Genomic DNA, 26,223 nt, shown 5'->3' with positions numbered 1-26,223 from the left:
ATTACAGAGTTTTTGCCAACAGAGGGTGACAGTGCTTTTTATTGTCCCTGAAAGAGCATCAGTAAACACTATGAAGTCACTCACCCTCAGAATCCTGTTGAAGTCCTCCTTGTCTACTCTCAGGAAATGACAGTTGTCCTCCCGCAAGACAATGGACGCAGCACGAGGGGCGTCATTGACGAGAGCCAGTTTCCCAAAGTCATCCCCTTCATGAAGAGTGCAAACAACTCCCTGCACACACACACAAGTTATAATAGGGTACAAATCAATGCTATGGTCAGAGAAAAATAAGATTAAATATTTCAACAACGGTACATGATTCTGATCGTGTCATTCAGGAGACATACGTACTTTTCCGTAGATAACGACATTGACTGAGCCCTTTAAAATGATGTACCATGACGTGCCCTCGTCACCCTGATTGAACACTGGCAGAGGAAATGAACAAAGAAGAGCTTCAGTGATCTAATACGCCATAATCTGGGACATGTGTGATTGATAGCGTCGGGTGCTTGGGAAAAGAGTTTTGCGGATGACATTACTCATTACTTACACACTGTTCCTGCCTTTGTGTGGTATTCAAATATCAGCACTCCCGCAAGTTCCCGCTTCACCTGTGCAACAGAAAAGACTGATACTCTTAGACTTCACATTTATAGGCTTGATTCTCTGTTAGATCAATGCTCGCAGAGAGCAATGAAAAGCATTGCAATCATAACATCCAGGCAAAGATTTTCTTTACTGACATTTAAAGCTCTGCAGGGGTGAAATTGATCCACGTGAATTTAGTTATTTTTTGCAAATGTCGTGAGCCATGTTTGGGTTTCATTCAGCAACACAGACAATATATACATTTTAATATTTGAATATTGAAACTGTGAAAATGACAACATACACTAATAAGCTACAACATCTATCTATCTATCTATCTATCTATCTATCTATCTATCTATCTATATACAGCTACGTGTACTCACAGTAGTGGATAGATGGGATAAGGCCTTAATATGCAACAACTCCTCATAAATGATCTCCAAGTCATCCGCTGTCCTTTCAGATGGGCTAGAAACAAAAGGAAAACGATACGTGAAACGAAACGCTATTACACTGTAGTTTTACATTGCTTTTGGGTTAGAGCTTGTGAGCAGTACTGTTTCTTCAGAATCATCCTCATGTGGGCATCAGGCCCGATTTGAGAGAGGAGGAGCAGAGTGTCCTGCAGCTCTTCTTGGCTCTCCTTCCTCTCTTCCTCACTGGGGAAAGGGGCGTCCTCCAGCTCGTCATCCAGGAAGCGGTAGAAGAGGTACTTGTCCTGGAAGCTCAGCTCCTGGTCGACTGCACCACAGTAAAAACGAGACAAGCAGCAGAGTTGAAATTCTGATTTATTTTTTATTTAATTTTTTTTTCTGATTTGTTGCACGCAGACACAGACTCACCATGGTTGAGAACACCTTCTTCCAGCAACACCTGCCACATGCCCACGGCCTGAACGCGAGAGTGGATGCATGAGCCCTGCTGCATCTGCCAGTCGACCAGCTCTGTCCCCACGCAACACTGCCTGAAAAACACACATCTTTGTTAGTTTTGTGTTATTTTTTTATTATGTGACTGGGTCTTTTTATGATTCGTACTTGTTGTATTTTTTTTTTACAGTAACAGGGGTTTGTGATAAAATACCTTCAGTGATCAGTTGTTTTACACATCTACTATTAAATTAGATTCATTTAAAAATACATTACATGTTGCATGGGTTATATTGTTCTATTTATAATAAATATTGCCATATATAGGGAGGTTTTAAAACAGTAACTTTTTTCCCCCCAAGATGTTAAATAAATGACAAATAACCAACCAAACATATATTTTCTAACTTGTTTTAAATCATTTTTGTAAAGTTATTGCAGCACAAACATTGATTTATTTGTCTAAAATGACGTTAACCCAACTGCAAATGTTTCACAACATTAATTTAATAATGATGTTCAGTACAACTTTCACCGGATCCTCTCATGATCTAGGTCACATTTATAAAATGTATTTATTTACCATTCTTTATTGATCCTCATTTGGATTTTTTTTTTTTTTTTATTAACTTTGCTCCATTTTACACATTATATCCATAGTCAACATTAACTATAATGCACATACTAGGACTGCAGGGTCAGGGGCCCACAGTGGTAAATTGAACCTGCGAACCTCAGGAGTACAAACAAGCTTCTCTGACCTCTGGGCCAACGGTGGCCGACATTTTACATAAGTTATATATCATGTGAAGGTTGTCACTTCAAATCAATTCATCATGATATTTCAGATAATACGTATGTTGGTAATAACGAAGGTGGTGTCGTGGTTAGAGTTCTCGTCTCGTAGTAAAAATGTTGTGGGCTGAAATGCAGAATGGGTCTTTCTTTGTGGAGTTTGAATGTTCTGCCTGAGCACAGGGCCTCCAGTTTCGTCCCAAAACATCCATGTGAGGTAGTTGGTCAGCCCGGATTGTATGTCGATGTGACCCTGAGTGTGTGTGTGCAGGTGTCTGATAAACTGGCGACGCGCCTTCACTCATAGTGAGCTGGGATTAGCTACAGCAATCCTGAACAAGATAAAGGGGTATAGAGGATGGATGGGTGGATGGTAAAACTGAGCATTTTGCATTATTTACACAATATAAAAAAGAGTAAACCCAGTAGGATAGAAGAGATGAGATGTGATGAAGAAAATGATGATGAAATAAAAAAAAAGATCTGATTTTAATTTAAAAATTAAAGCAAATTCAGCTTTATAGTTCATTGATATATATATATATATATATATATATATATATATATATATATATATATATATATATATATATATATATATATATATATGCATTTATACAGATTTGTATGGGCTTTTTTAATACAGTGCAACTCTTAGCATTCTTCTAGCTGTTTAATTTATTTCTGTTTTTGTATGTTTACCGGTGCACTTATGGATTCAAATGCCACGCCCTGATCACTACTCACCTGTACGTCTTTAAATGGTACTTCCTGTCTCTGATCATGTGTGGCGCCCTGGACAGGATGGCATTGCGGAGAACCTTTCCAGCCCGGAGGATCTTCTCCGAGGGAACCTGCCCGTTAGAAATGAAGTCAAATCTCTGTGCAACAGAGTGCAAATGTCTACCTGCAACATAAACATGTGACCGACCCCCTACACACAGAAGGCGCTTGGGTTTACTACCTGAGAAATGCATTTAGGGTGGGGTTTGGCTGGACTTTCAATGAAAGACTTCTGCAAAATAAAATGAAACAAAAAAAAAAATGAGAGCAGTTGAAATTAAAACAAGGGTGAAAAGGGTGAGGTTTGCTGCAGAATCTCCGGTAAATGTCAATTAAAAGACATCAGGGTAAGAACACGTTGGATCAATTGCCCTTTTTTTTTTTTCCCCTCACTGTCGCTGTGTGATGCACAGCTGACTTTCTGTGTTTACTGGCCTTCAGTTTTAATTGACCCTTTAGTTTTAGCTCCGCTACAGTGAGCTGCCAGCATCTTGGCAGATGTGTGGACATGATATAAAAGGATGCAAACGCTGTGTGTTACTGTATGAGAGCGCTCTCTGTATCTCTTTGGGGTGTTTTTTTTGTTTTTTTCCCGAGCTGAGTCCAGGAGGTGGTCTGCAGGACTGTGACATTTAAAATGCATTCGCCACGCTTCAGAAAGCAGTGCAACTCATGCATTTATGTCAGGGCTTTAAAGCCCCATCATTAATTTATGAGAAATAAGTCCACTAAGTCGCCAAAGTAGGAGAAATTTACAGATAGTGTCCCGTGATGTACGTTGGAGTCAATTGAGGCGTTTTGTTCGTTACATAACTGGAATATAATTGATGGGTTTTCCTCTTTTCACATGACAGAACAATTGTGTTGTGACGAAACTCCAGACAGGAACAAAACAAAAAGCACCATAAATCTGCTTGTAGTGCCACGTTATCAAGCCGGTGGACAGGAAATGACCGGTGGAGAAAGGTGGAGCAGGAACTGCTCTGGACACCTTGTTTATAATTAGACCCAACTTTTAAACAAACCTCACATCCCTGTTCATTTCCACCCCACTGCTGTCGAGGCATTTAACAATGAAAGATACCGTCCCATCAGGAAAAACTTGACAAAGTGATGACAGAATTAGTTCAACTTGTTTCCAAACATTTAAGTTCCATTTTAAGATGGGAACATAGCGAAGGAGCCAGCATTGTCTCAAGGCCACAGCCTCTCATGGTCTTTCATAATACGTTGCAGCGCTGCATAATATAAAACCCGAGTGCGATAAGGAATGAATGTGTGTCCCTGTCAGAGGATTTACCTTCGTCTGATGTTTGGAGACAGAAACAAACGAATTGTTGCTTATGTTCTCTTTGTCTGGCATCCCTGATGGAAAGAGAGAAAACATAAATATAGACAAAGGATGCTTGTCTTTTTTTATTTAAAAAGAAAAAGAAAACACATAATACCAACACATTGATGGGTATAACAATATAGATCACAGAAAAGGTTACTGTAGAAAATTAAATAGTGATAAACTGTGTAGGTTATTGTTGCTGTTGGAGAGTGAAATAAAAACTTTTGAAATAATTTTGTATCGGTGTGTTTGTTTTAACTTTTCAGATGATGGTATAAATCCTCCCATATATTTCAGTGAGTGATTTATCTGGTTTTTTTTAACTATAAAGATTGTTGGCCTGGATGCACAATACTTTTCATACAATGTATATATTGAATTATTGATTGCTGATGTGTGTGTGTTTGTTTCCGGCGGCTTTTACTTTTGCTCCGGTTATATAAAATATTATAAACCAGCTTCTTCTGAAAATTGATGTTAAAGGGTTTAAAACAAACAAACATAAAAAAAGGTTAAATTTGCAAAATCAAAATCAGTGAAGAGGTGCTGAAACCATCGTTTTATTCTGCACGACAGTCCTGCACAGGGTTTGTGAGGTGGGTGTGGTTATTCCTCCGTCTGAGGGGCTCTGAGTGTCTGCTGTGTTGCTCCCCTTCAGGACAAACAGCATAATCAGTCGAGGCTGCTCAGTCACAACTGTATCTGCAGGGGAAACTCAGCTATTCTTAGACCTGCTCCTGCGACTGTCGATACGACAAAACCAGACACACAATCCACACAACGCATAAAAAGCCAGGGCGCCAAAATGTAACATTATGCCCCCGGCGATGCATTCAGGAACACTCCTCAAGCGTGTGTTGCTTTGACTTTGTTCACTGTATCCTCGCCGTGTGTTTCCTATGCTTTGTGTTGGTGGGTTCTGCGCGAGATTATTTTATTGTTTGTTCAATCGTCGTACAACAAGCATTTGAAGCAGCCATTTAAAGAACCGAGATTGAGGGTCACCACCCAACGCAACGTTTAATAAACATTAATTTGACTCAACTCTTTCTATAAAATCTGAGGTAATACTTGCGTTTCACTTTATCTTACGACACGATTTCAAATACGATTCACGTTTAACTCAATCATGCATAACTCAGCCTCGTGTACTATTTTAATGAACTCGATTCTGCATGGGAGTCTCTGCACGATTCCCATGCAGAGACTCTCTGCATGGGAATCGTTTGGAGAAGTTAACACAGCTGTCCGTCAAGTCTTTTGTGAAGCCATCGCACCAGTCCTGGTGCCATCGTGCCGTTTATTCGGGAGTCACGTCCGTTCCATCACATCAGTGGGAATGCACAGTGATTCCAAGATTAGACACTGGCACAGAAAGGAGAAACACTTTTTTTTTTATTTGACCATTTACAAGCTGTGGTATTGTTGTAAATGTCGTGTGTGGCCTGTGAGAAACACACATACAAGTGCTTGTGAATTGTTGGTAAAGCGGTGCTTAATGCATGAATGGAGTGAATGAAATAATATAGACTTTGGTGCTGTGGAAGCGCGGCGTTGTAACTGTTTAAACTATGTTTAATTCATTTAACCTGGCCACTACAGTTAAAAACTCACTGGGCTACATGTCCTGTAGTGGAGAGTGCATCAGCCTCCAGCCCCGTGTCTTGCCGTATCCTTGCACACAGTGCATACTGTAAATCTCCCGAGCACTCCAGAGTACGGGGCACAAAGTACTCACAGCTCTGCACTTACAATGAGACTCGAAAGCGTGCGCCGGTGATGAATATTAAAGCAGACACATCCCCTTTTAAAAGCAGCTCCAAAGGCTACAGCAGTTTATCCAGTCCTAATTTTAGGGTGTGAGTGTTGGAGGCTGTGAATTCTTAACAAAGCTCTCTTTTGAACAAGTGAAGCAGAGAAACACTGTCTTAAAAAATTTTGAGCGGCTATCAAAAAAGCATGACATGCAGTAACTCCTGACCGTGACCCAACAAACTCTGGATTTTCTCGCAGCGCACTGCTGTTCATCATCTTTATAGCACATGACTTTGAAGCAAGTTAAGTGCTCTGTTTGAGCGACCCTGAGACAATATTAAGTTAACTTGCGACAGAGAAGCATGAATAGCATCAAATGTTATCACAATGCAATAGGATAAAGTAGAACAGTGATGCAGTTATGCAGAGAAAAATAATATAAATCTTGTAATATATATATAGACGGGAACAGAAAGGATATTGTATAGGCCAGTTCCAGGAAACTAAAGTTCTTTATTATATAAAGCTCCAAAAGTGACTTCAATATGTGTTCAAACAAAGGAATAGATTTCTAATAATAGTCTCAATAATAGTGGAAGCTTTCATTTCTACTAAAATAAAAGTTGAATTTGAGTCAAAGCACTTCTGCTATCTCTAGGTTCTTTACATCACTATCAGAGGAAACTTCAGGTCCGCTACATTTGCCTTGCTCTATGAGCTGAGCCATAGCACAGCCCAATAACTAACGATATACTGTTGACAAAGTCAAAAAAAGAGAATTTGGATGGTTCCGTTCGAGAAAATCACAACTTGAAACAGTCATTTGGAGCGACTCACTGTCAGCACTGCAACTGCTTTCCATCACTCCATAGGGTGGGGCCAGGAGTCCAGCCATGCAGTGGTGGTATTTCTATGCAAAGAAACAAAACACAGGTCAATTTGAAGCGGTTCAGAAATATGCATTCTAAACCAAATTCACAAAGAAAACATCAACAGAGTCATATGCGAGCAACCTGTTTCAGATATTCAGCTTACTTGACTTACTTAATATTAACACTTTAGTATTTGCCAGTTATCCATAAACAAAAACAACAGCTTCAAGCTGGAAAAAATCATGAGTTTGGCAAGCGATTGGTCATAACCCAGAGTGAACTTTTGACCTAATGGTGCCACTTAAGGACAAGTTAATGGATCTCCAAAGTGATTACAAGTCACCCTGTGGGAGAAATAAATGTGAGCACCAAAAGTTTTATGACCATCACAACCTTACATGTTTAACCTCGAGGGGACTCTGAAGGAAAGCTCTAAATGGTCGTCAATTTGTACTGGGTGCCTTTGGTGTAAAACATTTCCCGATCCAGCATGTATTCCTCTTTGTGGCTCTGATACAGCAGAAGATGACTGACGCCGTCACGCTCTGCAGCGAGTGTGACTAAAACCTGCATTGTATCACTTTTCACTGGCTCGAGAGCGTATTTCAGTTACAAGGAAGGGGAAACAGTTCAACAGCTGACATTTACATCTGATACATAAAACACAGACCTTTGAGCAAAATATAAAAACAGGTATTCAAGAATACCTGCGGAAAAAAAGGATCAATTTGATACTTTTGATTCTTCGTTGCATGAAATAAACAGTGTCAACAGGGATTTCACAATTTAACAGGTAAATGTGTCTCATTAAAAGATGAAAACAACTTGGCTGTCAGGTGACTGTGAGTTATTCTCTTTCTCTACCAATAATGTCCATTCTAGTAAAAGCTGCCCCCCCCCCCCCCCCCGCCCCCAAGAAAAGAACTCATCCACGCTGTCATAAGTAATTATCTGGCATGAAGACGAGAAAAAAGTCAATCAGGGTTTCGGGTGATTGATGGTATTTCATCCTCATTAAGTCCTAACATGATCATAAAGGTAGGGTTCAATGAACTGTCACGAAAAAGGGGAGAAGGCTATCAAAGTTTGAATTAATTTTCTTCTTAAATAAGTGGGAATCTGTCAAGAGTCACAAAGATTCGTCCTTGTTTGCGATGACAATCCTCTGTTTGAATTTCTATTCTTGTTTTGCTTTTTTTTCCTTCTTGTTTCTTCCTGTGTTGCTCTTGTCAGATTACATGTTTCTATTTGAGGCCATATTTAATCCCAAATCACTGAAGCCACAGGATAAATACAATATGATACAATAGAACTGTATTTGCTGCATACGTCCCTTTGCCCTGCAGCGACACAGATGTTACATAATGAGCATCAAGCTGCAGCAATGCACTCATGTAAATGTCATGATTTAATTCATGACTCTGCTGCACGAAGAGGTTGTTGCCAACATAACCAACGAGCCGTAAAGAAATGTTGCCCCATAACAAGTTCCAGGCAATGTTTTAGCGAAGAAGAAAAAAACAACAACAAAAAAAAATCAAAGAATCTGTTTTAGGACTCAAAATCAAACAAGTTTGACACGATATATGTTCACTCTTTCTACCTTTAATGGATGTTTGTGACTTTTAATGACTTACTACTGTTTTACAGATGGACACAGTATCCAGCTGTCTTTTAAACCCACTTCACACCAACCTGGAGTGATCTACAGAGATTTTCTCTGTTTTTCATTTCAAGACAGCGACTTTTTTTCGTACATTTTGACACAGCAAGACCGATTTCACCAAATAAAGCCAAGACAAGTGATTCATGATGATCTCTTGTAGTTGTAGAGTTCTAGTAAGGACAAGAGGAGCAAAGTAGAGAGGGAAGACTCAAAATATAAAGAGGGGAGAAGATACGACGGTGAGAACACTTTCTTTTATAATATAAAAAAAACAACGGGATTCTTTTCATTACAATTCTGTGACATGACCACGAGAAACGTATCATGTTGTAAACATTGATACAAACTGAAAACCCAGCAGTGTGAGCATCTACTACAACCTAATTATTACAAACTGATTCCCAAAATGTTATCATCTGACAAAAAAATCTGTCAAGAAGATTGATGACTTAGGATTAATTTGAGGTAAAAGATAAACAAAAACTGATTATGTGACGCAGCAACTGTTCCAGGTCAATAAAAAGCTCATTGAGGACCACTTAGTGCCCGGCCAATTCTCTCTGCCGTCCTATCTCCAGGTCAGGGGAGACTGAAACAAAACAAGTACTCCAGAGCCATTTGTTCCCCCGGCAGCACAGTATAGTCAGAGGTCATGTTTTAAATTCAATTCTACCCTCTGTAGTCAGTTAATCAGTTTAGCAACCCTTCGGGGGGGGAACACAGCGTTTTCCCTCAATTAAGAAGCCGTTTTAAGACGCTTCACTGACCTCAGCCTTCAAAATGAGCCATCACCAAAACCCAAGTTATGAAAACGAGTCCACAGCGCAGAGGCTCTGCCCACGTAGGGAACAACAGGCCCTAATCATTCAGAGTTAATCGATGCAAAAAGCGGTGAAACCGTCAGTCAGTTCCACAATTGTATCAATTCTGCAGACAATTAAAGGATTTGGGATTAAGAGGGGGGGGGGGCACTTAAACTGAGGAGCACATGAGCAAATGAAGTGAACGCCTCTGAGCCGGTAAAGCCGCGCTCCCCGAGGGACCGGATCCAGCCTGCAGGGTGGGACTTTTGTTTCAGAAGAGGATTAGGGCCATTGTCAGGTGTGCAGAAAGCACTCAGGGTTTTATCAATAATCATGACTCTGCCATCATCTCACTGGAGGGCTTCTTCTTTTCTTTTTCTTTTTTTTACATGAGTACGATTATTTATCTTGCATTAAATTGTTTTTAATTTTAGAGTTTCCTCTCAGATAAACACAATAATCTGTCATCTATTTACTTAGCCGATTGATATCAACAGATTTTGTCAGTATAATGGTATTTTAAGATTTCTATTCCACATTAAATGTTCCAACTCTCTGTTGTTAAAGAAGTTACTCATTTCATGCTGCACTGCATATTTAGCACTTTTATCCCATGCTCTTGTACTCTTAATTATGTTTTAATCATGATTTATTTTTATTTTTTTTACTTTTATATTCAGTTGTCTTGATATATTTGATCTTATTCATTTGTTTTTATGTTCACATTCAGTGATCTTGTTGAAACATACAAGTGATCTGAAACCAGCTCAACTAACCACCTCTTCATAAAAAATTCAGCTTTATCTTAGGAAGAAATAAGTTCATCTATCCACCTTCTATCGCTTATATTCTGTTCAGGGTCGCAGGGTGCTGGAGCAAATCCCAGCAAACTGTGGGAAAAGTCCGATTCCATCCTGGACCGCTCGGCAGTATTTAACAAAATGGCCAAGACTTTCCATTGATAATGGACCCAGTTGGATTATTCACAGAGTGGATTTTATCGTTTAATCCCAGGAGGGAATTAGAGCATTACATGAGATCATACAGTTATAAGACATGTCTAACCTGCATAGACAAAATATTGATGCATTTCTGATACCTGGTGATTAATAGATTTGTTTACAAATATATGTCAGAGCTGAGTGGAGGGCAGATGTGCTGCTACACGCGTTTTCTTTTTTTTTTCTGATCTCCAAGTTGTTACTGCACATCAGCATTACTGACAAATGGACAATCAATAGTTGTAAGGCACAGACATGCCCCAGGGGGACTCAGCTCGATCTGCAAAAAGGTCCACAGCTGTACGAGAGGTGCAGTCCAGTTCATTGTTTACTTAGAATAATCAGTTTTCTGCCTAGTTTGACGACGACTGAGCAGCTATTTAGAAAGATATCTAACTCTTTATGTTGTCATTTGTCTTTTTTCAAGCACAAGAATAACAATCAATCTTCAAGCTGATTTTTTTTAAAATCATATCACAAAAAGATTTAGGTTAATAAAATGAAGGTTTATTTGAACAGTTTTCAGATTAATTGACAATGTTACTGACATTTATGGTAAAATTTGGTAACTAAACCATGAAGTTTATGGGATTACGGAAGGTAATATGTGTTCTTTACATATACAGTTTTTATGTATACAGTCCCACTTATTTTCATTGGTTAAACCACCAAAGATGAACTCACTCTTTATATGACAAACTCAGTCTCCAACCTCCAGTCGTGACCTTCACCTTGGAAACTAATACGGAGCAGCGGTGAGGATCATCAAGCTTGCAATGGGGATTAAACATGTGTTCATGTTTGCCAGTCAAAAGAAATGCAGGTAAAGTTTTGGTTTCAGCAGTATAAAGGCCAATGTGGATGCCAATCTTTGTGCAATATTGGTGAAGGGTTTCTACCAGACGTGAACACAATCAGACGCAAATGAAAACATCACTCGACCGAGAGATACTTTTTAAACAGGTTTACTATAAAGCTCCATATCTTGTTGTTTAAAGATCACATGCTCTTGTTGTAACTCTTTTTTACACTCTACAGGCTGACATTTGAAATACACCACAAGGAAATAGGCCTGTGGTTTTTACTGTTATAATGATTATTCAACCTTAAAGTATTCAAACTGCAAGCCTATAGCGAGGGAAACTAATGCTTTATTGAGCAATTGAGCAATAAAAAAATTACACAAACCCATGGAATAAAACCTATAAATGTTAATCATGGAAAACATTGTGATGGCTAAATACATCAAGATGTACACATTAATGATAGTGATTCAGTCCTCATAAACATGTGACCTTCTATCCTTGCATAAAAGGACAGAGTGCATAAAAGTGTCTGGAAATCATTTCAATAACACACTCTGTATTCCTCCAGTGAACCTCGGATAACTTTACGCTTATTTGTGCTCAATCAATGATTTCACTGTTTCCAACAGTGGAGGGACCTTAAATATATATATATAACCCCTCACCCTGTCTGATAATCTGATAATGGCATTACATGTTTCTTCATACACTAGTGAAAGGAGATATAAGTAGTCTCTCTCTCTCTCTCTCTCTCTCTCTCTCTCTCTATATATATATATATATATATATATATATATATATATATATATATATATATATATATATATATATATATATATATATATGTGTGTGTGTGTGTGTGTGTGTGTGTGTGTGTGTGTGTGTGTGTGTGTGTGTGTGCCATAACAACACATCAGCAAACCTGTCTGCCATCTCAGTGCTTCCCAGCTCAGGCTGCTCACGCTTAAGTAGATTGTGTGCGTTATGAGAATCTCTGCGCATGAGTGCACTTCTGTATTTTTCTCAATAATGCACAGCATATTACATAACCAGAGCGATGCAAATTGTTCTTAAAGTGTTCAGTGATCCTACTGAACATTCACACGCACACTTAAGGTCACTGGCGCCCACAGTATGGGGACCATGGTCCCAAGAGGCCAACCTTACTTGTGCACTGTATACCTTCAGGATAATAAACTTACATACTCACATATAAAGACATATTTCAAACAAAAACAATTAAACTGTGAAAGTTATTGCAAACACTTTTAAAATCAACATACGCGAAGTTTAATACTTCAAGATTTCTTTGTCTTATTCTTTCTAATTATACAAAGACATTAAATCACTAATACAGTTTCTAAAGAGATTAAAACATTTAATAAGATCAGGTGCATTTATAAAAAAAAATTTTTTTGAGTCCAAGCCAAAATTATCAGAAATAAAATATTTCTAAAGGAATGGCTGACAAAACTTTTCAAGCTGCAGAAGGAAATTGCAATATTTATATGTTTGACATTTTAGTTTGAAAAGCTGTGTTTTCTGCTAGTTGTGTAGCATCACTAAAACCAGGAAAGCAAAAGCGATCTCCACATCCCGCCATATTTTATATCTTCTTTAGTTTGGTCATAAACAATGCAGTTGATTGTAGAAGATTGTTTTGTAAATATTACCTCAAGATGCTACCAGCATCCCATGTAACCTGCTGTGGAAGTGACTGACTAGAAGATCCACCACACCTTCTTCATCCAGGCAGGAACAAAACCGTCCAAACAAATCGAGGTTCTCCCCCAAAAAGTTGCCGCACTCGTCACAGATCACATTGTCCCGCGTGGTCACTCTCATGTCACGCTCATGTCACTGTCAAGAGTGAGCAGAGAGCTCAGCAGGCGACCAGTCCGCCGCTCACTTCTTCTGAGCAGCAGCGGCTCTGTGATTACTCAACTCACAGTCACTGAACACACAGCAGAGCACCCTCTCTCTCTGTCTCTGTCTCTCTCTCTCTCTCTCTCCCTCTCTCTCTTCCTCTGCCTCACTCATCCATACGCACAACACAGAGGAGCGCTTCATTTTCAGCATGAGCACCTTCACAAAGCAAGTGTGAAAGCTGAGGGAGGTTGGTCACACAGGATGTGAAGATGGGCAATAACGACTATAAAAAAAAAAAAGGTTCCCCCTGCTGTTTCCATTCAGTTGAAACGATTCAGAGAGACCTTCTTGTAAATGGGCTCGGAAATGCATTGTAAATTCGTGTTTTACAGAAGGAAAATTAAATTCCCAGTATTATTCAGGTTTTGCGAGGTGTGACTGCGATCAGCTGGAGGTGTTCGGCCTTTAAGCAAATCTCGCTTGCTTTAGAGACAGATCAATTGAACGTTACAGACAAAGAAAAGGTCAGTATTGGAGAAACGTTTCTGAAGTCGAGCTGCTATTTTTTTGTGGTCTGCCCAGGAGGCGGAACATATATGGAACTTTATTACGCTACTGAAGAAATAGTAAGAATTACTGAGCAATGACACAATGAGCAGGCTTTTGTAGAAACCTGAGTATAAAATGCTGTTTGAGAAAAGATACAGGTCTCAGTTTAGTGCATGACTCAAAGGAAGAAAGATTGATTTAATCTTTTGGTTCAACAGTCTGATAAAGTGCAGATTAAAACCCGTAGCAGATCCAAGCACAGAGTTATTGTATTACGGATGAACATTTCATCACCTTCTGAATGTGTGATTCAACAATTTGGTTGTTTTCATGGACGTTACAGAACTTTACTGCAGAGTTTTCATTAAAGCTTACTGAGGGGGGATTTTTTCCAATGGAAAATGTGCCAAAACACTTGTTCATATGTTTATTTTCAGTAGGTTGGACTCCTACAATGATGTCGTCGCCGCTCTGAACAACAATCGATCAGACAGCTGCAGCTTCTCCAGAGTTCTCACTGACACCCGGGAAGCGCAGAATATTACACAAGTGCCTAAATCATAGCACAGACGTCTCTCCTGTCAGATGATCAATGATTTCACTGTAAACACAGCTCTGATATACTTGAATATCATGGTACACCCACACCCTTCAGGTCCTCTGGGGCACATTTACCGAGAAGTGGGTGAGGTTTTAACGTTCTAGAAATACAATGTCATAATCATCTGACGTCTGACTGAATTGGTTGAAAAAGATCTTTGTTTACTGATTCTTTACAATACGCAGTTCTGATGAAAGCCATCTATGACTGTGGGTTTTCATTCTTTAGCGCTATTTTAAGTGACTTTTCAGAATCTTTACATTTTTGTTTTACACTGTTTTATTGTTGTGTATGTGAAGTGTATTTATTCAAAATGGAGCTTCTGAATACTATTGCATACAACTACTACTGCAACTACATCAACCAGCACAAAGTGCATATCGACAAATACTGACTAAATTGTAATAAATAGTGTTTCCAAGCACTGTGCCTTTGTGCTCCATAGAGTCACTATCGGCCACAGCAGCTGTAAATTAGGTGGTATTTTCCGATACCGCAGTGTTTTCTGGATTTTGTAGCATTTTTTTGAATTATGCAGTGTTTTGTGATTTTGTAGTTTTTCTCTGGATTATGCAGTATTTTGGATTTTGGATTGTTCATGGATTGTTCATATTTTTTGCATATTTTGGAGATTTTGGAGTTTTCCCGTTTTTTTCTGGATTCTGTAGTATTTTCCGGATTTTGCCATATTTTTTCTGGATTTTTTATTTTTGCAGTGGTTTTTCTGTATAATATAGCAGGGTGGGGTTATTTTGTATTTTTTTCTAATTATTATTATTATTATTAGTAGTAGTAGTATTATTATTATTATTATTAGTATTAGTATTAGTATTAGTATTAGTATTAGTATTAGTATTATTAGTATTAGTATTATTATTATTATTTGTAGTTTCTTCAGATTTTACAGTGATTTCTGTGAAAACCAGTGTGGAAAATCCAGTGTCAATGTAGAATCACGGCTTGCAACAGTTCCCCAGTCATCTTGAATTTGATGTAATGAGAGCTGGTACTGAACAGGCTCCAGCATGAGAGTGCACAAAATCTTATTTTGACCGTCTTTATGAGCTTTAGTGGCTTCTCAAAGTGAAGAGAGAAAATTATGTGATCTTCTTGTTCCTCCTTATTTCACTTACAAAATACATTCTGGTGGAGGAAAATATAATTTTATTGTGTGTCTTTTTCTGGTGTGTTTATCTGATTATTTGTTTGAGTTCTTTTGAGCTGTTCACACCATTCCCGCCCTCAGTGTTGGCGTGTGAGACGGAGCAAAATGTAAATGAACCCTGTGGGAGATTTCAAGTATCAGGCCTAAACATTTGTATTTGGCGCCAGCAGTGTTCTGTTGTTGTTTTTTTGAGGACACAAAAATGTCATATATGGAAATGAATGGGATATTAACCCTGTATATGTCAAGATTAGTGTGAGGATCAATGCAACATTTGTTATAAAATGTTGTTTTTTTTCCAAAGGACAAAAGGTAAACTGAGTTAGTCAAGACATCATGAGCTCATCACCCAAAAGAAACCGATCATACACAGGGCTACATTCCTGTGTGAAGATTAAAATAATCAAACAGAGGTCCTCCTGTATTTTGTGGGTTAAGGAATCTATTGCAGATTCTTGATGATGTAACAGTAGCAGTGGGATAATGCAAGGTTGATTCAATCATCCTGCTCTTTGCTCACACATATCTGAATGTGCACTCTGGCCGCAGATGTGTCGCGGTACTTGAATGCTGAACCACCGGAGGATGCACGTGGCCTTGATTTTCCAGCACCCTCACCCCAACCCCCCACCCCCCCAACCCCCAACCCCCCCACCTTCTCCTTAACCCACTCCTCAGACACCAGAGGGCATGTTACATCCCTGCCACTGCCCGTTTTCTTCACTTGCTGCCCATCAGGCTGCTTCTGTGGATGATAGCTACGCACCAATCTCCATCCCACGCTCTCAGCTCAAAGCCCAGCGGGTATACTGCAAAGATCCAAACACACGTGCGACCATACATCCAGTCGTGAGCACGAGCACTTTCCATTTCACACAAAGCATGCACAGCACGTCTTGATTTGTCACATCAAATAGGGAACAGCCAATTTTCCAGCCGAAGCCACAGACAGGATGACCAGCCTGCGACAGAGCCACCTTACAGAACTAAAAACACAAATTACAATTGTGTTGTTTCAGCCACAGTGGCCATCGGAAGCGGGGAACAAAGTAAAGAGTGAGGTGACTATCAGGTCATCCGCGCCCTGGTCGGACTCTCCTCGTATGCTGAGCTTGGCTCATGTCTGCTCTGCTAAACAAACAGGCACACGGCTGCCCGTTAGCAGTGGCGCAATCCTTCTGTCACGTGCCGAGCTGCATGAAAGCCGTTATCGCGGTGATTGCTGCAGTCAGCAGAGTAAAAAAATAGAGAGAGGGAGAGAGAGTGCGTGCATGAGTGACCCCATGAACCACTCACACATGCGGTGACTTCGGCATACGCAGGGAACATACAAAACAGCGGAGTGCAAGAATGATTAAAACACATGGTTTTAACTATTTATAGTGTGAAACTGCCCTCACTGTTACACTTTGGTTTATGCACGAACACTTATTCGAGATTTTGAGGACATTTTGATTATGTTTAACTCATCACTTCATCATGAGTTTCCCAAAAGTTCCTCAAAAGTTAAGAAGAAATTATCCTGCGAGGAAAACTAGTGACGTATTGACCGAATTGCGACTTACTTTCTATCTCTTCAGCCAAGCACAGTTGAAAGAATACCGACATTTCATATTTTCAATGTTTATGTTGTAATAAAAATGCATATTAACTTGATTCAATTATACGTCGAGCAGCTCAGCTCCACCTGCTGAAGGAGCCTGTAGGACGCAAAGCAAGATGCTCAAAGTGACACGAGCACAGCCTGAAGTCTGACGCCAACAGTAACAAGATCCCACATAAGCAGGTTCCCTGCATTGCGGTGAAATGAGAGGGGGATAAATAGGCACTCTTGCCTGGAGGAATGTTTTGGCGAATGAGGTGGACAGACAACAAACTGTAAAATACTGGGAGCTCAGTTAAACGATTATCTGTCAACGGGAAGTTTGGCTGTGCAGCCCTCCAGTTACAGAACGGCCAAATCAGCACATCTAACAGTAGAGGATCTATGTATCGATAACACTGCTGTAAATCCCTGCTGTGTCGGAGCAGAGGAAACCACAGGTGAGTGGGAATATCTGATTTAGGAAATATCTGTTGTGTAGCGAATGGCCGTAAATCTAAGAGTGAATAATCTAATGTACGACCAAACATTACATGCAGTAAATATTGGAGAACATATACTTGTGTATTGTTCTGATAATAATTGTGATGGCCTCTCTCAAATTGAAAAGAATCAATCATCGATTCAAACCAACACTCCCCACATTGATGACTTCACATTTCTTAATTCATGTTCTTTGTATATCTTTATCCATCCATCCATCTTCTACACTTTTCTTTTCCTGTTCAGGGTCAAGTCCAGTCCCAGGTATGATACATCCCAGGTTAAACACAAAGATAGACAACATTCACACCTATTGGCAATTTAACCTCCCATGTTTCTGGACTGTATAAGGGCATGTAAGTACCTGGAGCAAACACCCTCCAAAAGAAAGACCTGGATATGAACCCACAACCTCCTGCACCACTGTGAAAAAAGGATTTTTTTTTTTTTAAATGAACATAAGTGCTTACAGTTCTCAAACTGATCCAGAGCTTTGAAACTGGGTCATGCTTCTTACAATGTGGTAAAGAAAACTGAACTATGCCAAATGTTTTCAAAGAAACTTTGAAATACCTCTTAAACATTTGTGCTCCGAAAACGACATCTTAACGGTCACTTGGCTTCGTTTTTATGACCAAACCACACAGGCCCAGAGGGATCTGAGGACAAGATAAGGTAATCTGGGCGCCAGAGACAGAAGCTGTAAAATCAAATTTGAGACCAGCCTTACTGAAGACGTTTCCTCCGGGCAAAGGTATAACTACTAAGTACTTCCATGAGAGGCTCAGTAAACACACCCAGAGCAAAGCATTGAGTCCAAAGCTGCTGGCTGGTGCACTGACACAAGACACGCAGCCCATAATTGAACCCGCCGATGCCCTGTGGTCAAAAAGGAAATGGGCCGTCTCTCAGAGGAAACCATCCCACAGCGGAGGCAAGCCGCGAGCAGACAGGAGCGTGTTCACGGCGTGACATCTCCCGGCCAACAGGAGATCACCCACACCATGTGACGGATGTGGACCGGCCCGGTTTACAAGCGCACACATAAACAACGCCGCTTCTCCTCAGTGTCCGATGACGTTTTTTTCCCCACCAAAGCCATTTTGTACAAGAACTGGTGTTTGTAGTAACGGTCCGTCCGTCCGTCCGTCCGTCCATCCCAACACACGAGGAGAAAATGCAAACTCTACACAGAAAAACCCTACAATTCTTACTGGAATTTACAAGAGGTGAAAAAATAGACAGTAATTACATTGGTTTTTGATTCATGACTCATAACCTCAACAAGTAGTAATGAAACAAACAAACAAAAGGTTTGAAATATGTCAGCTCATGTGCACTAAATATAAATATACTATAATATAGCTAAAGTGGATAAAAATATTTTCATTGAACCTAAATATTTGAGAGGCAGCACAGCAATAATTACAACTTTATTTGTGTTGAAATGCTGAGAGTGTGTTGCTCTGAAGAACTGAAATACTCTGATATCTAAGAAGAATATACAAGATACATAAGAATATCAAGGCATGAGTGAATGCAGGGTGGCAGACAGCCTATTTGTTCTCAGAACTGCACTTCCATCTAGTGGCCAGAAGGTACGAGCCTCTTAAACCGGAATAAAACTAATCTCAGAAGATGTGCTTACTAAACACAAACCTGAGAGCAGAAGGTTACAGTGTAATCACTTAGCTGCTCACGTCCTTCCCACAAGGGTCTAACTATCAATTCATTATAGCACAAGACTCTGACTGTACTCCACCTACGCGTTGGCGTTCGCTCAGCTAAATTAGTCACCATCTTCACATTTGATATTTTGGATGCAACAGGAACAGACAGGCGCAGGTGGCGTTTCTCTGGCTTTAAGCTTCCCCCACAGTTGATAAGAAATTCAAGATACTGTATATGTAAAGCAAATTATGCATCTTTGAAATGACCCACTTGGCTTGAGACCTGCTCTGAATCTGCAACGGATTCTTATTAAGGGAGAAACAGCCACATATTTGCTTTAACTGTGTGCATATTATTGTGGACAAAACTTTTCTGTTTATTAATTTAAAAAAACTGTGGGGGAAGTAGCAGAAAAGTAGCAGGGTGGAGCCAGTTTATTTCCAGCGGTAATGTGTCTTTTGAATGTGCTTTTAAGGTGTCTTGTAAAAGTGATGCCTCTCTTTATCCTGAAAAATAGAGATACTCTGGCACATTTAAATTGGTCATAATAACTGGTTGTAGTTATGGAGGGAGGTAAATAAAAAAAAAAAAATTTTATGAAAGGTTGACAGACTTGATGTATAGTATCTTAGATAAATTTACGTTGAAGACAAGATTGGCTTCCTGGCTGTGAGTACCTTTGACAAAGAAAAATGCTTTAACATTTAACTTTTTTAAATAACACATCACTTGAGAGACAGGATGGATGTTGACTGCTGTTGGTCAGATTTTGAAGGGTCTTTTTTTTAATACATTAATAGTTAATTTTATAGAACTAAATACAACTTTCAAAGAGGAGCAACAAGAAGGAAAAAAAAGGAAAATGTCTTCATATCAGTTTTCGAAACAAACTTGCACAGTATTTGAGTTAACTTGCATTAAGGTTATTTTCCGAAATCTTGGAGAAATAAGCACAGATCTTTCACTGATGTAATCTGGTAATGGCAGACAGACTATATTATAGTAAGGTCTTGTGGGTTCCGCACTAACACCTCCTGCACCATTTTTTTTTTTTTTTTAATCTACATTGAATGTAACTGTAGATAAATATTCACTATGTGCTTTGGGGTTGTTTTCATCTGTTGTAAAACATATCTGGAGCAAATCAAAATCTTCCTGCTGGCATTAAACAATGTGTATAAAAAATTATATCACACCAAGATTTTACAGTATGCTATTGTGCATAATACAGTCAAATAAAGGTCAAACCATAGGGATCCGTTACAGGGAACATCATTTGTGAGATGTGTCACAGGATCTCTGCAGGCTGCCGGATTGGATCAAATAGATGTGCCTACCTCCCACAGAGACCTGAAAGCCCGCTGCTCAATGCGTAGGAGCTCACTGAATTCCCGTGTAACAATGGTAGCGTGTCGTGGGGTGTTGTCCAGGATCGACTCCCCAAAGGCTCTGCCAGTCCCCAGTGTGCATATGGTGACAGCATCCTGGAAGACATGATGTTCAAACGTGGATCATCATGCACAAATCCAAAAACACAGGCGGATAAATGCTAATAGAACGAAGGCTTTCGTCCACAGAGCTCAAGGAGCAATTCTCTGACTGATCAGACCACTCTCAAAGGTTAGAGGCAATCTGCTGAGCACTTGTGGTAAATAGATGGACGCTCTCCAATCTGCAATGAAATTACTTTAATCAGCAACCAGACAAACGTAGGAAGCTCCAGCATTAACAAATGTCTCAAAATATTCACCGGTACTAGTGAAAAAATAAATCCTTCTGCCTGCACCACACAAAGCTTTGAGGTCAGATGGGTACTTTTATCATGTGAGTCGAGTTCAACTCGAGATTTGAGATGAATAGAATAGAATAGAATAGAATAGAATAGAATAGAATAGTTTATTGTCATTGTACAAGTACAACAAAATGACCACATAGCAATTTGAAGTCGACATACAGCCTGAAATGAACCTTTATTGGACACATGGGCCAAGACCAAGCAAATTCACAAACAAAGAATCCTACTGAAGACCATTTCTGAAATAATGTCAACAACACTACCTACCAGACCCCTTGATGTTTCCGACACCCTGACATCCAGTGAACCAGAGAGCACAGCATACCAGCTGGTACCAATGTCTCCTTGGCGATATACTGCGAAGAAAAGAAAGAAACTAGTTTATGCAACAAAATGACAATAATTTGACTGGTTTTTTGTTGTTGTGTCATCTGCAGACATGTTGCAGAGTGGGAGCTTACAGGTGATGCCTTTCTCCAGGCACTCATAGAAACCACACAGACAAATCTGATGCAGCAGACTGGGATGAAATCTCTTGAAGGCCTTGACGTTTTTCAGACGGGCCAGGATTATGTCAACATCTTCCCCCGAGCGCTCTGCTGGTCTGGAGAAATGACAGGACAGCACAATGTACAGTTCACTAAACATGCATATGTCTGGTATGTCTGGTTAACCACACCTTGGTCTGGATTCTGAAAAAGTGAAGTGTAATGCCAGCAATGGTGTCTAAAACATGTGATTCGTGATTTCATGCTATGCTCTTTGTGTCACGTTAACTTATAAAGGACCACAACATCCTGAGCAGAGGGAGAGGCTGGAGACGAAACTGTATGAATTTGAAAAAAACATTTACAAGAGCTTTCAATTGTGAAGGAAAACCATTTTTTATCAAAAACATCATAATTTCATTCCAGTGGACTTAACGCTCTGGCGACAAGAGTTCAACTTGCCCATGAAAAAAAAGGGAATATACACATTTTCATTACCAGTAATCTTATTTCTGTCTAATATGAGTGATGATTTCTGGACAAACTGTTCAGCTTCATTGTCACAACCTAACGTGTTTGTTGTTTTTCCATGTTTTGCGTTTTCATAGTTCATGATTTTTGCAGTACGCTTCATTTCCACATTTTTCCTCACTGTTCTCTGTTCCCGGTGCTTTGATATTGGGGTTTCGTGTTTTTTCATTAAATTTTGAACATTAATGTCTTGTTGATGTGTTTGTGATCGTCACTTCCCTTTTAACGCTTTTCATTCTGTAACCTGCTTCCTTTCCTTACCCTTTAAATGCGATCTTATGCGACTCCCTCAAGTGGATTTGGCCCAAATGTGTCTGTTTCATTCACCTTTGGTGTGGATAGAAGCCTGTGTCTGCTTTTGTCAGTCAGTCTGTCTGTCTTAGTCTGTGAACTTGTCTCTGCATATTAAGCTCAACTGTTTTCCTGTTGTCATCTGGATCTACCTTGACTTGGTTTGTTTATTGTCTTAAGAAGACGCCTGTTCAGAACCTCATCTAAAATTAAATCCCAACTCAAAGCCCTCATCTTACTATGGTTCGTCAAATTGCAAATTTTGTGAAGCATTTTCGTAAACATTTAAAAACAATGCAGGGGTTCACAATTTTGGTTTAAAAAGTTTTAAAAAAAATATTCCAAAAATCCGTACATCAAAATATTGTCATCATTATGTCTAAATCTCCAACTCTTGATCTTCAACTCTTCTTAATTTTGTTTCTAATAAATGGAAAACAGATGAAATGAAAAGTGCGTTTTCATCTTGGCAGTCTCATCTTCATCAATGATTGCTGGACTGGGATAAGACCACATAATCATAGGTTATAGATGAAGTGTAGGTCAATTGTCTCACATAAGTATCATGTGACCATTAGACTATTTTTGTGTATTCCTCACAAGCCAGTTGCAACCCTCAATAATACTAATTATATCTGGTAAATTCCATGCAAACTGTGGTGAGTTTGTGCAAATGTTGAGCAAGTCTCATAAGATAAGCATGTGAACTACAGGAATGTTTTCAACTAGATTTGGCGGGGAGTTTGTGCAAACTTCAAACATTCATACAGCATATGGAAAATACCAATCCAGCGTGATTCTGAGAGGAAAACTGTTACTAATTTGCATATTTTCTAAAATTTTGGGGGGGTGTTTCCAACTAATAACAGGTTTTTGCCTGCCAGTGAGAAAAGATTTTTTTTTTCGAGTCTCTGATATTCATTCCTGTCACAATGGAACGGATGGCACAGAGGATAAAAGACATCAGTTTCAGTACTACAAAGAGACTCGCAGAAAAAGCGTGTTCACATTTACTTAAATTTTAATGACCGATACGGTTCTGGCTCCTGCTCACAAACAACTATGTGTGGCACAATAAACCTCGTTTTATTGAGCAGCAAGTTGAAAGAGAAGTACTCTTGGTCGTGAATCTCTTGGCAACAACGCAACTCTCAGCAGCCACGTTGTGCCATCGTGTGCACTTCTTCCACGATACGACTGTACAATCACACCTGCAGCCCTAAACGTGTGAGGCTCTCGCTGTTCTCTCATAACACTTGGGGCGTGCATGAGTTTAGTTTAGAGTACTTCATAGCATACTTCAAAGGGAATACGGAGAGAGAGAGAGAGAGAGAGAGAGAGAAATGTGTGGGAGCCTGACTTTCAAAGCCATATCTGAAAACCAACAAAGTCACAAAAAAGAAAAGAAAATTTGTATTTATTTTTTTTTAAGTGCTGATCTGAAGTCAGAGTGAGGACAGATTGTTTTCACCATGGCAGCTTGTTACAATCTGTACCATAGAAACACTGATGAACCCGATGACAACTGCTTCTGCCTTTCAGTGTAGTTACGGCACGAAGTATGAATGTTTAACCAGCGTCATACCTTTCTGGAAGCTTTACTCGAATGACAATTTAACTATTTAACTAATCTGTTGTTGTTGTTGTTGTTGTTGTTCAGTTTTGACGCACCCAGAAAAATCCATGTTAACCATCCATTGCAGGTGGTTGTAAAACATGGATATAGGAAAAGGTGAGTCATGCAGAAGCGTCTGATTTGAGGGACACAGGTGGCTCCCCCGACCAACCACAGGGCAGTACTGTGTAAACACATCTGGCACACTGCGTCACTTTGCTGTTTATAGCCGCTGCACTTTGGACCACGTCTTTTGTGATGCAGCCATCCTTCTTCCCTCCTCATCCGGTCGGTCTAAGTGACCTGTTTACACCTGGGCTCACACGTGCACCAGTTCTATGCTTTCATACCGAAATGTCATTTTAGTCTTATATTAGGGTACATTAAAATGGCAGGTGAGTTTTGACTGACAGGCTGGTGATGTCACACACATCATGATTCAAATGGAATGGACCACAGTAAGGCCTGTGTACATTTCAGAGTTGTTGTTTTTTTTCTTTTTTAATTTTAGACTAAACTCTGCTCCACATCACAGGTAAACATTTAGAATGATCAACAGCTCAAGTTACTGAATGCTGACAAAGCTGCAGCAGGAGACGACAAAGGAAACATTCTACATGCTTCATGTCGGAGCACAACGTTGGAGCAATCTAAGAAGTACAAATCATAACCTTTGAGTGTTTGCAAAAAATACATATATATCCACTGAGCACCTGGGAATAGGTTCCTGTGACTTGCTGCCCTGTTTGGGGGGTGGGGGGGGGGGGGGTGGGGGGGGGGTGGGGGGGGGGGGGGGCGGGGAGGTGATACTGGGGCACCCCTTGTCTAATATTGGAGAGGGGTTCAATTAAACAGGATTAAAAACCTTTGTCTCCACTACCACAAACAAAAACTGTAATAACTACACAGAAATGTTGCCAAATCAAATGTGTCCCAATGGATAAGAATGAACTTAAGCAGCAAATAAAATAACTGCAAAGTTATGTTTGTTTATTTGTTCCATGTTATTTTCAAACCAATAATAGATGTGAGTGGAAGCCCTGTCTGTTTTACATCACTTCAGGTAATCAAGTTTAACTCTTGGCACCCCTGAAACCAATGAAAAGTCTATAGATACGCCCCTGCTCTCCTAAAAACACAAAAGACGAGTTTGAAGAAAGAGCTCAACAGAATCTTTCGTTATTCCAAACAGCTTTTCACAGGCTACTGGGATTTGTTTTTATATTAGACAGGTGAGTCGGGAAAAGTCCTCAGACCGCTGCAGGTCTAAAGCTTCTTCCCCAGTGCGTCACCGTGCGCCCCAATAATAAGAATAGAAACTGTGGCGCATCAAGTCCAACATCAGTGCAAGTTAAAAGTAACCCTTGTTAAAAAATGCTGCAGCTGAAGCACTCAGCCCATGCAGGTATCCAGATCGCGGTATTACAGGAACCCGTTGCTCAGACACTGGTTTATAAACGAATTAGAGCTCGCAGATTTTTTTTGGGTTGTTTTTTTTTTTTTTTTTTTTTTACCTCTTGTCCAGGCAAATAATCCACTCGGCAGATTCCGACGAATGCGAAGAAGTGTGCGCTGCTACCATCTTGCGATCCTGCTGCTAATGCTGCGGAGGAGGAAGAGGAGGAGGAGGTGGAGGAGGAGGAAGAGGAGGAGGAGGAGGAGGAGATGGAGGAGGGTTGGACCATCAGTGGCTCCTCGTGCGCCCTCGCGCAGTCAGTGCTGACGGTGTTTACCTGGAACACCGTCCAGTGAATGAAGGGGTGGATGGATGTGTGGTGGAGATTTCAGCTTCGTGGGGAAAAACGTGACTCGCTTTGTAAAGCTGAGAAAAGCAACAGTTTATTATTTATTTATTTTTTAGCAGAGATGCGTGAAATGTGTGGCGTCTTCTCAGTCTTTCAAGTTTTATCGAGGTCATTTTATGCACTGGCAGCTTTTTTTTCACACGTCCAGAGATTGTCACATCGACTCATTAATTCATCCTTTTGTGTAGAAACTGGTCCTCAGTGAATGTTCAAACTGTTCGAGACTTGTTGTTATAACTTCTTCTTTCAGCTGCTCCTTTACAGGGTCACCAAAGTTGATCATCTGCCTCCACCTCACCTTACTGCCTCCATGCATGAATCTTCTCTGAAGTCTTCTGCCTCATTCTCCAACAGCCTTTGTCTAATATAGCCATAGTCTCTCCAACATGTGTCCAAACCTCAATCTGGCTTCCCATAGATTTATGCCACTTTTAAATGTCATGTAACTCTACAGATGCATCAGCAAGTCTAAACTGA

The 26,223-nt window shown here is 39.9% G+C and overlaps 1 protein-coding gene across 2 annotated transcripts in view; it reads right to left on the bottom strand.

Moving 5' to 3' along the window:
* The window catches only part of rapgef4a (Rap guanine nucleotide exchange factor 4a), a gene marked incomplete at both ends in the record, with an annotated part of 34,351 nt that extends 8,828 nt beyond the window's left edge, over positions 1-25,523 (bottom strand). For both annotated transcript variants that reach the window (XM_080497557.1, XM_080497558.1), the window contains 14 exons: positions 85-231; positions 352-428; positions 554-614; positions 978-1,062; positions 1,152-1,335; positions 1,437-1,558; positions 3,006-3,112; positions 3,223-3,273; positions 4,342-4,406; positions 6,970-7,042; positions 20,559-20,705; positions 21,284-21,372; positions 21,478-21,620; positions 25,456-25,523. In XM_080497557.1, coding sequence (XP_080353683.1) covers positions 85-231; positions 352-428; positions 554-614; positions 978-1,062; positions 1,152-1,335; positions 1,437-1,558; positions 3,006-3,112; positions 3,223-3,273; positions 4,342-4,406; positions 6,970-7,042; positions 20,559-20,705; positions 21,284-21,372; positions 21,478-21,620; positions 25,456-25,523 — 1,419 coding nt within the window. The remainder of the gene's footprint in view (positions 1-84; positions 232-351; positions 429-553; positions 615-977; positions 1,063-1,151; positions 1,336-1,436; positions 1,559-3,005; positions 3,113-3,222; positions 3,274-4,341; positions 4,407-6,969; positions 7,043-20,558; positions 20,706-21,283; positions 21,373-21,477; positions 21,621-25,455) is intronic.
* Between the last annotated feature and the right edge of the window lie 700 nt (positions 25,524-26,223).

Source organism: Blennius ocellaris, assembly GCF_963422515.1.
Source record: "Blennius ocellaris genome assembly, chromosome: 6".
Classification (NCBI taxonomy): Eukaryota; Metazoa; Chordata; class Actinopteri; order Blenniiformes; family Blenniidae; genus Blennius; species Blennius ocellaris.
This window is presented reverse-complemented; position numbering and strand designations above follow the sequence as displayed.